The sequence below is a fragment of the Neolamprologus brichardi genome, chromosome 7, assembly GCF_056152115.1.
Source record: "Neolamprologus brichardi isolate AB-2024 chromosome 7, ASM5615211v1, whole genome shotgun sequence".
NCBI classification, from domain to species: Eukaryota; Metazoa; Chordata; class Actinopteri; order Cichliformes; family Cichlidae; genus Neolamprologus; species Neolamprologus brichardi.
In genome coordinates this window covers 49,421,611-49,435,154 of record NC_142110.1, presented here as the reverse complement: position 1 = coordinate 49,435,154, position 13,544 = coordinate 49,421,611, and the positions used below count along the sequence as shown (strand labels likewise).

General features: G+C 42.9%; 1 protein-coding gene across 3 annotated transcripts in view; it reads right to left on the bottom strand.

The window, feature by feature from the left end:
* Positions 1-4,235: 4,235 nt before the first annotated feature.
* The window catches only part of ctif (CBP80/20-dependent translation initiation factor), a 60,943-nt gene continuing 51,634 nt past the window's right edge, over positions 4,236-13,544 (bottom strand). For all 3 annotated transcript variants that reach the window (XM_006789040.2, XM_006789043.2, XM_006789042.2), the window contains 3 exons: positions 12,894-13,046; positions 7,162-7,215; positions 4,236-4,580 (listed from right to left, as the gene is read on the bottom strand). In XM_006789040.2, the coding sequence (XP_006789103.1) occupies positions 4,359-4,580; positions 7,162-7,215; positions 12,894-13,046 (429 nt within the window). In that variant the 3' untranslated portion in view covers positions 4,236-4,358. The remainder of the gene's footprint in view (positions 4,581-7,161; positions 7,216-12,893; positions 13,047-13,544) is intronic.

The window sequence follows — 13,544 nt, the reverse complement described above, 5'->3', positions numbered from 1 at the left end:
TATATTTATTTGTGTGCTCTATTTATGGGCTTTAAATAATGGTTGTTTAGACACTAAAAGGACCTGCCAATGATTTTCTCAAACAAGGTGATTAATGGTTCGGTTTGATCCAAAACGTATGATCCGTTGTTAACCAGTTTGATTTTGACAACCAAAAATACATCGGAATGAGACAATGGAAAACAGAATAGTGAATAACAAAAGCAGAATTATGTTAATTATATGCACATTTTTAGAAGTAGAAAAGTGTGGGTGTTTTTTTTTTTTTGCTCCATATAGCTTATCTAGCATCTAGGATGGCGCGGTGATTAGCACCGTCACCGCACAGGAAGGTCTTGGGTTTGACTCCAGCCTGGGGCCTTTCTGAGTGGGTCCTCTCCAGGTAATATGGCTTCCTCCCACAGATATGCATGTGGTTAGGCTAATTGGTGAAACTAAACTGACTCTAGGTGTGGATGTGGGTGTCAGCTGTGTGTGTCTGTGTTAGCTCTGTGATAGACTGACAACCTGTCAAGGGTGTACCCCGCCTCTCGCCGTATGACAGCTGGGATAGGCTTCAGCCCCCAAAAAGCAGTACGAATTTTGTCCCCAACAATGTTGTTTTAATCTTTGCAAACCAAAATTGTAATTACCCAGCCTTCTTTCCACCTCCAGCCCAGAGTTAATAGTTATGGAATAGTTATGGAGCAATAGGAAAATGGGCAGATGTCATCTCGAATTCTGGATTACAAACCTTTCTTTCACTCATTAGTCAGTGTTGGGCCCAGTGACAGACAAAGGAAGACACAATCTTCATTCTTTAAAGTTACAGTGTTTCTGCCTGTTCTTACTGTACCAAGCTGAATTAAGTGTGACCGGTGCTGGCCATCAGTGTCAGTTATTCATTAATCATCCCCTGTATGATATGAGCATTCACTCATTTTAGTATTTCATTTCTATCCCCTCTTGCATCTGCTGCTGGCGTGTTTTCACTTCCCTGTTTGCCAGATTAGCACATCTATAACTTCCTTACTGGCCCTGTTTGTGTTGTGATTCTGTGTGAAATAAAACAAAGAAATCTAACGTTTCAGCCTGTCACATGTGTTTAAGTGTTCAGAATAATCACGTGGGATTATGTTGATCGCTGTGGATAAGGGCTGGAGGACATCCAATAGGTTTGAGGGACGGGGCCCTCAGCGGGGAAGTAACCCCTGCATTAAGAGCGCCTATCGGGACGCCAAAGTCGTGGAGCCCCCAGGCATATGTTGGGGGGCTCAGCAAAGGCGAGTCACTGATGAAGGTCGCTGCATGGCAGTCGTGCACACCAACACAGACGGCGCTGTTAATTTCTAAAGTGTGTTCGGCTTAATGTGTGACGATGTAAATGAGCTGCAGCGTGCACACGTATGAATTGTTAGTAAAATGACCCACTGCGGCGCCACGATTAGTTACGCAGTCTGTCTGCTGACGGCGGAGCCAACCACGTGTGTGCTATTGTTTCTTTTGTCGTGTCTGAATGACTTTTCTTTTTTTTTGGTCTAGTGATACCACGCCAGCTTCCATGTGACTGCACTGAGAAATTGACGAGACAGAAAAGAAGGAAAAAAAAACCCCAACACACACCAGAGTTTGTTCCAGCACATCTTTTCTTTCCTATTAGTTTATTTTTTCAGCTGCTTAGAAAAACAAAAACAAAAGCTCATCACAGATGATCCACCATCATCAATCCCAAAAGCTCGTCCGCGCGTCAGCCGGGCCGCTCGTTTTGTCAAGATTCACGAGAAAATCCAAATGAGGGTGCATCTCATTCAGTCGTCGAGTGAGTCACGTGACCCGAGCGCAGGGGTCTAAGTGCACAAGGGGTTGGAGGTGGGGGGAGGGTGTGCCACAGATGATGGGGGCAATCCCCACCTGCCCCAATCTGCTGAGAGAGGGAACCGCTCTTTGCATAATGGATACTGACTGATGGCCTTCTTTCTTTTTTCACAAAGGAAACCCCAGAAATACCAAACTTACACACTTGCCAGCAAGCTAGGTATCACTGCTTCAGATGTGTTAAAAACCCACCAGAAGAAAAAAAATGTTTCTTTTTAATATATATATATATATATATAAATGAGCTAAATATAATTTAAATACAAACCTAAAAACAAAATAAGACGACAACAAAAGACAAAACAATAAAACAGATTACTTCTTAAGCAGACACACATGTACAGATGATTGGGATGCGTCTTCAAAAAACATCTGAGCTTAAAAAAGAAAAAAAAATTGTCACCCATCTCATCTAACTAATCTTCTGGGGTGTGTTTCTACCACACAGGATCTTAATTCTTGATGCAAGACACAGAAAATAATAATAATATAAAAACAGCCCACAGAGAATCAGTGGGAACTAAGCATATATGTGTGTGTGATTACTTCCAAACAGCTACTTCCTGATGAAAAAGCATGAGCTAACTTGTAGCCACACAACCACAGCCTTCCTATGTGTAACATCACTGCTGCATTATTCCCCAAATTTAAGTGGGTTTTTTTGTAATACTTGTAATTATATCGTATGCAGATTATATATAGAGAGCCCATTTAAAAAAACAAAAACAAACCCCCCCAAACAAACGTGATTGGCTTGGTATGACTATTGCAGTACACACGTTAGCTGGAATAAGGGTCACACATGACTAGCTAATATGAGGTCAAACAGTTAAGATTTTTCTTGTCGTCAATGTCATCTTCAAATACACAGGTTAATAGTTGTCATTTCTCTCCAAAAAGAAAAAAAAATCAAGACCAAACTACAGTCGATATTAAACACTTGCAAAAACATCCACTGCAAAGAATGGCTTGCGTAGGAGGAAATTGTAAAGAAGCATTGTACTTCTGCTTCATTGTGTGCCATGCTTATTTTTTTTCTTTTAGTTGTCACATCACTTTTTCAGTTGTTTTATATTTATATATATTTCCTTCAACAACACAACGATGCGATAAAGTCCTCAGCACGCTCGCTGCTGTGCCCTAAACAACGGAGAGAAAAAAAGGGCAATTGACAAGGCCACTGGTCCATTAAAACATCCTCAAATCCCTCACTATGCTTAACTCAGATCTCTCTCTACTTGAATTCACCGTTACTCCGTTACCGTTACTGTTTTTTTCAGAGTTTTTAAAGCAAATCGCCTCAAAACGGTGCAAAACAAATCGATCCTGTGCAATAAGGCCTATGACTATATTTCATACATATAACCATTGAAAAAGGACTTCAAAATGAAACATTGATAACCAAAAACAATAAATGATAAAAAAAAATATAATCATGATGATGATGTGGTTAACAAAGCATAGACGTGCACGGCTTAACAGCAGAAGAGACATTCCGTAGCAAGACAAAAACAAAGGAATTATCAGACAGCAGTGTCTGATTTAATTTCCTAATGCTGCTCGCCCCTCACCCCACCCTCTGCAATATTTCTACTGCTTCTATTGGCTGTGTGGGTCTGAGCTTGGGGAACGGGGAGTTGGGGTGCCAGTGGGGTGTGCTCGGAGTGTGTCGTCTCACAGGGGCTAAAGCAGCCATCTGTCACCCTACTCTAGCCAGCCTGATCTTTATCCCCAACCCAGCCTGGCCCAGCAGGCCCGCTGTCTCATCTCCTCAAAAGGGCTTCCTGCTGGGTGGGGGGTGTCGGGGAGACAAAGGCAGGGAGGAGCTGTGGGGGGGCTCCACAGCGAGGCCCTTTGACCTGGTCCCTGGCCTGGCAGGGCAGACAGCCCAGACAGACAGCACTGTGTCTGCTCCCTGCCTCCTTCTCTCTTTTATCAGCCACACAGACCCTGGGGGCTAACGGAGAGACAGAAGAGGGAAGGGGAGGAGGGGAGGTGTGGCAAACGAACACAATGAAGAGACTGACACAGACCACCCCGGCCCCCACCCGCCCCTTCGCTCTCCGTCCTCTATTCATCTCTGGGCACAGATCTCTCTATTCCCCACGGACAGACCGCTGCCCTCTCCTCCTCTCTGCTACGTGACCCCTCTCTTGTCTCTTCCCTCCTTTATCCAGCAGCCAGCCAAGCTCTCAGGCTCCATGTGGCCGAACACACCCACACTGACTACCTATCAGTTACCATCTTCTCAAATGTGTGCCAAATGTGGCACATGTAGTGTTGGCTTTTTGGGTTACCTGTTAGGAGGCTCTTACATGATTTGTCTGTGGTAGCGGTCACCTTTTCTTATCCGTTTTGTTTTTTAATAATGGAATTTACAGTTAAGCTCAATAGCGACATTTACTTCTTTAGGCAACAGAGATTATTACAATGCATAACCAGAAAACATCTGTTGTGTTGGGGTGAGGAGGACACATCTCCCCTTCTCCTGTGGGAGCTGGCACCTAGGCAGTGGTGGTGAGCTTTTGGATGGTACGGTTGTAGTACTGGGTAGTGAGAGCCTCCAGGGGGCTCCAACGGTGCGCATGCAGTTCGATGACCTCCATGAGCAGAGAGCGAGTCAGCGGAGATTCGGCGGGACAAAGCATCTTGTCTCTGACAGCTGCTAAGAGCTCTGTCATCATCTCGGGGAGCTGCTCTTCCAGCAGTCGGCCTGTGCTCTGCAGCTGGTGGAGAGACAAGGAAGGGAGGGTGGGGGAGTAAAGAGGTAGGAGGTCAGAGAAAAAGTGTGTGTGTGCGTCCTTAACTGAGAACAAGACACAATGTCTGGCACCTTGTTATTGTGGATACAGTCAGACAAGCGGAGGTTCACACACCCTCTGGCCATGGAGATGTGTGCATGCTGAGGCTGCCAGTATGTAATCAAGACTGCAAACATTGTGTTTGCGAGCATCTGGGAACTCTTTTCCAATCAGAGCTCACCTGCCTTAGCCCTTTCTGTCCTTTTAGTTCTAGGTATTACTTTCTGCCGTTTAAAGGATTTATTGCTGCCTGGCAGATTTCCCATTAAATGTGGAGGCTGTGGCTCTATGGGTGATGCAGACTGTACTCGCCCCCACCCCACCCACCCCTGATAACAAGACCCCTGATAACAAGACCCCTGATATAGTTTGCAAGATAGTTGTTCCAGGGGGCTAAATTTCTGTGTTTTTACGTTTACATCCTGCTAGCTTCGTTTAAAAAACACACAGCCTCTGGTCTAAAAAACCCACTGCAAAGCCAATTAGGTACTTTAACTGTGTTCTTTTATGGCCAGCAGGGGGCGACTAGTCTTGCTGCATCAAGAAGTTCAAATGTATAGAAGTCTATGGGAAAACGGGCCATCTGCATACCACATTTATGACCTAAGTAAATTCTTTCCTAATAAACTTATGATTGTGGTCGCTACTTTCAAGTCTTTCGTGATGTTAAATCCATCTGCAGAGTACAATTTAGCTATGCTTTGACTGATAATGCTACTGATAAGCATATAGTTTTGCTTTCCAGTCTTAGAAACACTACGCGTGGGGTGGCTGTAGCTCAGGTGGCCGAGCAGGTCAGCCGCTAATCAGAAGATCGGTGGTTCGATCCCACGCTGCCTCCTGGCTGCATGCCAAATATCCTTAGGCAAGATACTAACCCCATGGTTGCCTACTGGTGGTGGTCAGAGGGCCCGGTGGCGCCAGTGTCCGGCAGCCTCGCCTCTGTCAGTGCGCCCCAGGGCAGCTGTGGCTACAACGTAGCTTGCCATTGCCAGTGTGTGAATGGGTGAATGACTGAATGTAGTGTAAAGCGCTTTGGGGTCCTTAGAGACTGAGTAAAGCGCTATACAAATGCAGGCCATTTACCATTTTACGCAGCAAAAATGCTCAAATTAAGGCTTCAATATGCAAATCCAGAAACCAATGACTGACTATATCCATCTTTTGTATAGAGATCGAAAATGTGATGTAATTTTCGGGGTAAAACCGCAAAGGATTGTAGGTACGAGTGGCAAGCGGTACTAGCGCACGCAGGCTTTCATAAGAAAACAGTCACACAACGATAAAAAGAAACAAAGAATGGCATTATTAACTGCAATAGCCGGTCGCATGACAGCCTCGGGAAGCCGACGGGTAAAGAGATTGGTTTTTATCGGATTCTGTCGTGGAAGAGAAATTGTTCAAGCCATGTTTCCGAAGTAACAAAGAGCCGACTGATGGCTTCTGTTGTAGTTATTACGTAATTTATCATAACATAATTGTTGATGTGGGTTACAAATAAGTCTTATATTGATTTGAATTGAATTCGTTGCGCTATGCTGCTTTGTTCACTGTGGCAATCCAGACTGGGCACCCTCTATCAACCTGGGTCATACCGAGTTTAAAGCTGCTACCACAGCGAGATTTGATCGGTTGAGAGAGAGAGAGAGCGGTATCAAAACAGCCACGAAAAGTCCCGCATATATGTGCCCAAGTGTTGTATTGAAGCAATCAAGTGATGAATAACTGTTTTCAAGTAAGTTGTTTTGCAATGGTTATTATTATTATTATTATTTTTTGCATTGTTGATTTGTTTTTCACCGAAGCAGCTAATAAAGCATAGTGGATTTTGCCTGTTTCTTGTAAGATTCTATAATAGAATGAAACAATAATGCCAGTTATAAATAAAGACAATAAATTGAATGAATTATGAAACACTTATTTTATTTCTACTGGATCTGAAAATGTTGTGTAATACTACAACCTGAAAAGACAAATAGATTACGTTTGCCTGTACAGGAGATAAAGAGAAAAAAAATTAACAACCTGGACCTGGGCTTGTTGCAGGGATCTGAAGTTACCAAACATTTTGTGAGTGTATGCACTCACACTTAGGACCATATAATAATAAATATGTGCATGATAAAAGTTGGGCAGCACGCTAACGTCCTTACTCCACTCTGTATGCTCGTATGGGTCTGATGGTTTGCCTTTTCGTCAAGTCTGTCTTTGTACGGACCTGTCGTGTTCTCCGTCGTTTTGTACATAACTGTTTTAGGGGCAAATAAAATGCAAGCAGGGATTAAAACCGCAGAATTAATGATTACCGGTGCTGGAAATGCTAACGCTTGATGCAGTGTTTTGATTTTGCTGCCAGTCGTACCTACAATGCAATGCGCGAAAGTCACGTGGTCTGTCAATCTCTATACAGTCTGTGGTGTCTGTATAGGCGAGAGGCGTGTGTTTGTAGGAGCCAGTTTGACTTTTGAGTATGAAGACTTGACTTTAAGTAATTATGCATTGATACCTCCATGGAGCAGCAGAGGACTGCGTCTTCCTTAACATCCGTTGACTCTAGCAGCTGCAAAGGACAAGAACAGACACTGTAAGACTTACAAAGTAAAGGGCTGCGCAAACTAGCACAACACAAGTCCAGAAGTAGCACAGTAGAAATGATGGAAGATGCACTGTATACATACAAAATCTCTGATTTAAACCACTTGATGAAGAGAACAGGAAAATGTGTTCATGAGTTCACAAAGAAACGGGGAGGGACCTAATTCTGATTGTAAATATTTTTGACATTAACATTTTAAATCCCGGAAGACAACACACTGAGCTTCCAGGCTGCCAGCAAACATCACACATCATGCCTTCCTTTATGCACAATGTACATACACACGCAGTAGCACACACACGTAAACACACAGCGTGGCCAAAAACAAACAGTGGATTGGGTAAACATGCTAGCCCCCTCCCACCCACTACCACACACACACACACACACACACACACCGATGTTGGCCCGCATGCACAGATGGGCATACAAATACCCCCCTGAAACAATGCAGGCAGAGAGAGGTAGAATAACATTATGCCAGAATACGAGCTTCTAGGTTCAGTTTACAGCAGAAGAGACTTTGGCTAAATGCTCAACTCTAATGCTGCCTTAGTCTTCATAACACTGTTTACAAAGCTCTGCTTTGATTAAACTGATGGAGGGAAGGAAGTACCATGGAGGAAGGGGGAGCGTGTTTTGAAAATGAGGAAAATACTGTCACGCATCAATGCGCCGTACAGCGACAGAGTAAAGGAAAAAATAAGTGAGATCACGGAGGGAATAAACAGGACATCACCTTGTTCAGGAGAACGACCCATAAATCCAATTTGTTTTTCAATGCTAACTGTATATAAAAATGTTCAATCTCTTATATGGTTTATCACCTGAATCTGTATTACCTAACATACTGTCCTACAGCTTAGCAGTGTTGGCTCACTCTCAAAAAAACAGAAAAGAAAAGCTTTTTAAACCCACTGCATGCTACCAGACTGCAGACAGACACAATTAGCAACCAGCTGATGGGCAGAGAGCAGCATGAAATTGCCAAATCCCGATATTTCACACAGGAATTGGTGCATCTTAAAATTGGGAGTTTAAAAAAAATGGCAGACTGACTCTCCATAAAGGCTCATGTTGCTCTGAAGCTATTCAATGATTAAAGCAAACAATTTTGTATGAATAATTTCACTATAAAAAAGGCAATGATATAATATGTGAGTACTAGATAGAATGCACCATAGAGACTCCAACCCACTCAAGTAACCCAACTTCAGTATTTCAGAGCTGAATAACACAATCACCGTGTTTTCATTTTAAAACTGAGCAGACAAACCAAACCCTGTTTAAATGCATGCTTTAGGAAAGACGCTGTGATCAAAACCAGTCATTCAAATGTCTGACTCTTCAGAAGTGAAAACATTTTTTAAAAAAAAGTAATCCTCCACCATTTGATGCTATGCACCACATTCACTGTGAGCAGGCCTCTTATTTCCACACTGTAAGCTTAATGGTATTCCACCTATCATTTAGGTCCAACAGTTGCTCAGACGTCAGCTCCTCAGTATGCTCAGACGGGTGTGGTGACAGTGTGGCTGTTTGATGTGGAAACTCAAGTCCCGTCCTTTTCCAGAGCAGGAGAACTATGTGACAAGCGGGATTAGCTCATAATGAGTTCCCCGGGGAACTGAGGGAGGAAGTTTTGTTCAATACACTTATAACGATCTAATCTATACTCATCTATCATCGGCTTTCCTATCCGTTGCAATAAGCTTTTCCTCTCTTCTCTCTCCTGTCACTGCTGCACCGTAACACATGGTGTGTTCCAGCTGAAAAATCAGCATTTAAAAAAAAACGTTTTTGAGAGACAGCTTAACACTCAGTCTCTCCGGCTGAAGTTGAAAACACTCGGATGTCTGGTTGGTTATATCATCAAGAAACTAATCTTACTGACATGGGAAAACCCGGGATTCTGTGTGACTTCCATTTACAGTATTTCTATTTAAAAGACATCAGGATTAGAAAATGCAGCCGTCTTATTTTGTTTCCCTTTGATCGTTTCACAGCACTGAAGAGAAGAAATAAATCCAAACACTCATTTAAGTCACTCTGTGAGTGACTTAAATGAGTTTGGGCTTCACGTGCGCATTAGTATATCTTCAAGGTTGTATCTTCAATAACTGCAGCACGGGATGAAGCAGAGCGAAACATGCTTTATTAAAAACACACAAACGCGAAGGATTCTGACGTACTAGACAAAACTGGAATTCACGCTTCAGGACCGGCCCCATATGTGTCTGGTATCTGTTATAATTTAATTTAATTCAGTTTTATTTATGTAGCACCAAATCCCAACAACAGTTGCCTCAAGGCACTTTATACTGTAAGGTAAACACCTACAATAATACAGAGTTTAACAATACAAGACTGTTAAACTTTTCCCCCCTTGAAAACCCTGAAAGTTGTCTTCTGAACTGAGTGGTTTCTGTCATAGAACAAAATGACTGAGTGTGCATCAGAAGTAAGCGGAAACTATTCTAATGATTGTCTAACCACGTCTTTATTAATACATACTGACGTGTCAACTTGTCGTTAAGAGTACAGAGGTTGTCAAATCTTAATGGGGGGAAAAAGTTAAAATCCACTGAACAAGTTAGTAAACAGCTACTGGTAGCTTTCTAAGAGGGAAGCCAAAGGTCCATATAAATAGGTCCTGATGTCACCACCGGAGGGTATGTACATGCTGTCTACCAGGAGTGACTGCAAACCAATATCCTGATGACGACTTCTATGGGTCACATGATCACATGATGATCTTTTGGGGTAGAATCATGAGCCACACTGCATCACAGTTTTTCCCCTTCATTTGAAAATAACAGAGTTGAACTCAAGTGATTCAATAATTGGTAGTGTGTATGATTACTGGTACACCCAGCTGCTTTAACTCAAGGCTAAAGGTCCAAGTCAAAAATCTTTGATATGATTTTTATTAAGTTCTGACCTGAAGGGTTTTTGCCAACCTTTGTTACCATGGCAACATATTAAAAAAGTAGTAAGCCCAAGAGACAAAAAGATAGATGAACATGTCATTTTAATTGTGCTACAACGCATGCACAGCTGTAGAACGGGTCACTTAATCTAGCAAAATAAGCAGCTAGTTGGTGAGCAGTCACAGATCAACTGAGCTAAAAAGGACAGCAGGTCCTGGAGCTTGAGTCAAAAGTAGGACTCAAACAAATGCAAATATTGCTCTGTAATGGCAGAATGTGTCAATTGGAAAAAAGTCATTCGTTTTAAGGTGTGCTTTAAATTTAATTTTACTTGAGGATTATGTCTTTTAGTTTGTTCTGTGCGGGGCAAATCTTCCACTTGATTGGAGCTATAGCAGCCTGTCAGTTATTAATGGATGGGATCAGCACTCATTAATTTGCTCTGGCTATAGGAGCTGGCATTTAAGCCCAAACACTAACACACCTTTGCTGTTACCTGATCCTGTTGTGCAGGCTAAGTTTACTGGAGAAGTGTCTCCTCTGCAGGGACATATGTATGCATATGCAAACACTTAGACCGCATGTATAAGGCGGGTGTGCGTGTGCATGTGCAAACACCTATTGCACATAGCTTGTACCAAGAATCTGACAACCGCATGTTACAACAGGACAATCAAAACAGCGGCCAGATCAAAGTCACGAAGACTGTCTCTAGGAAACTGATTATTAGACCAAGTATGTGGGCTTGAAAACACACACACACGCACGCACACACACACACACACACACACACCATATATCGTCATTATTAGTGTTTAAGTTGTTCACAGGCGCCTTCTGACCTCTAGTCTTCTCGGGGCTCCCTTCTTACTGCTGATGTAGATTATAGAGGTGTGTTTGTGTGTATTGCTGACTGGTTAGTCCACACCCTTGGTCATGCTGTTGAGCCTTTTAACAAGCCTGAGATAAAGCCCTGGGCATACCCTCAGACAGGGTGTGGATGGCTCAAACTGTTTGCGATTGTTTTGTTTGTTAATGAGACGCCAGGTGTGTTCAAACTACGCGAGAAATATGGAAGTGAAACAAAAGCTGAATTTCAGAATCCAGCCCTCCACCCTCACCAGAAAAATGCACGCACTGTGTAGGAGTTAAAAATAATGTCACCAAATATCCAGCATAGATGCTGGGAGGCTGACGCCTCTTTGCCTGCGAGGAGGTCCTCTGTTTAACCAGCTCCGACTGTTGGGCTGTTGTTCCTTTTGTACTACATCACTTGATCTGGGGCTTGGCTAAGATCTCACTGGCTAGATTTTCTAATGCCTGGAAAAACAGAACAAAAAAAGGGGGTGCAGAGGTCTCCAATTACCCCACTTGAATTTCAATATGAGGAAATGTTCTCCAGTGATGCCAAAAAATTACTTGTCTCCCTGAGGGCTGGACAATATGTTTTCAAATCAGATGCGGGGAGGTTTGAAGTGTCATTACACGAATCCTTTTGTTCCGTATAGAGTTCACTTCTATCTCCTCTCACCCATGCAACCAAACCTCACTCTCCTTCTGCTGATCCGACAACAAATAGAACTTCATCTCACAGCTGCATGTGGTGCAGCAGATGATAGAATTTGTTAATGTAAAATCACATTAAGAAGATACAAACAACAAAAGAAATATCATAAAGAATCTTACTATAACGATTGTAGTGTACATATGACTGTCTCTGCCCCATCTCCTCCTTATTGGGTGGGCCTATCTGAATGAAACTTTGTCACACATACAGCAATTTTTAACATCTCCATCTTTTTAAAATGGATTTCTTATAAATCCCAATTGTTTTGATTCTCATGTTCATCATCCCTCTGTGAATGCCATGTTATTCTATGCGGTCCGAAATGCATGTCCGCGGTGGACGTTTGTTCAACTCACCGCTAAATGTGGGATGAAGAATTAGAAAAATTGCCGCTAGCAAAAGAAGTGGAGTCTGCCTCTGTGAGTTAATGCCTACTGCGATCATTGAAGGGAATACACACTAACCCTCACAGCCTTATTCAGTTATTTGACTTAGTGTTGCCATGTGATTCGTTGATTTAAATACTTGCGTTAAGGAGCAGTTGAACAGGTGTACCTAACCAAGCAGTGATGCTATTTTGTGGATGTATATTTTTGGACAGTGTTCAGACTAGTTCCTACACCTGACCTTGTTTTTCCTCTCTCGTTCAGACCCTGTATTAAAACCAAACTTCCTCTCTGCTGGTTTCTTTTTTACCTGTTGTGCCATGAGTTGACAGTCAACCTGAGCCACAGTCTCCCCCACTTCCCCTCACCTCCCTCACCTCGCTTGCTTCCCCTTTCAGTATTTCATTTGTCATTAACCACTTCTGTATCACCCGTGCGTCTGCTGCGGCTTCCCTTAATGGTTTCCATGGAGACCGAGAGAGCGTGTCTAAGTGAGCAAGACCAGCTGATGAGAAGTGAACCTGGGGTCACAAAATTTTACTGGAACTGATGGTGTCCTGGCTGTTTTTGCACCACTAACCAAACAGACCTGTGGTTTCAAGAGTCTAGACTGAGTCTGGCCAAAAACAGGAAACTCTGATTCAGTGCATGTATTGAACTGAGCAGGCACGATACAGAGCTGGGCACTTTCTTTTATTCGAAAAGCGTGAAAGGGGTTGATAATTTTGGCTAGTGACCTAAAAGAAAACGGATACAAACCTCTCGTAGACAAGTGTAGATGGGACACACCAGCACCCTGAATGGCTCGCCGGAGCTCCTCATGGTACCAAACACTTCGCACAAGAAGGTGATGAAACCCAACCACCGCTCCACATCTGACTGCTGGAGCTCCTCGCGACGGGAAAAATCCCTCTGAGTGGAAAAAGGATGCTTGGTTAGTTTAGAAAACACACTGAAACATTCCCGGTTATCCAGCTTCAGTAGCTGTGTAGTACAAGTAGGCAGTGGGTAGGTAGGTGTTAAATTCATAAGTGAAGATGGTTAACCATCTTCCTGGCAGAACCATTAATCATTATTAACAACTTTTCCATCTCTCTAATGGGATTTTTTGGTAGGTGGCACATATATTAACCTTGTTCCTCAACGTACTTGAAGCCAAAAAGCAGCTTGAAAATGCATTAAACAAATTCCCAAATTTCTTTTAACTGCCAGAAGTGGAGGCGAGTGTGTTAATTTAGTGAACCCTGCACAACAGAAGTGAAGTGTGGTGAACTGTGTGGTGCTGTTAAAGTGCCGGGGTCAATATGTGTTAATGCTTAATGTGCACTTGTAAAGATGTTATTCAGCAGATTAAAGTGAAACTTTATTAACAGTCAGAGCCGCTCGCTCTGCTGCCTGTTGGGCTGCTGA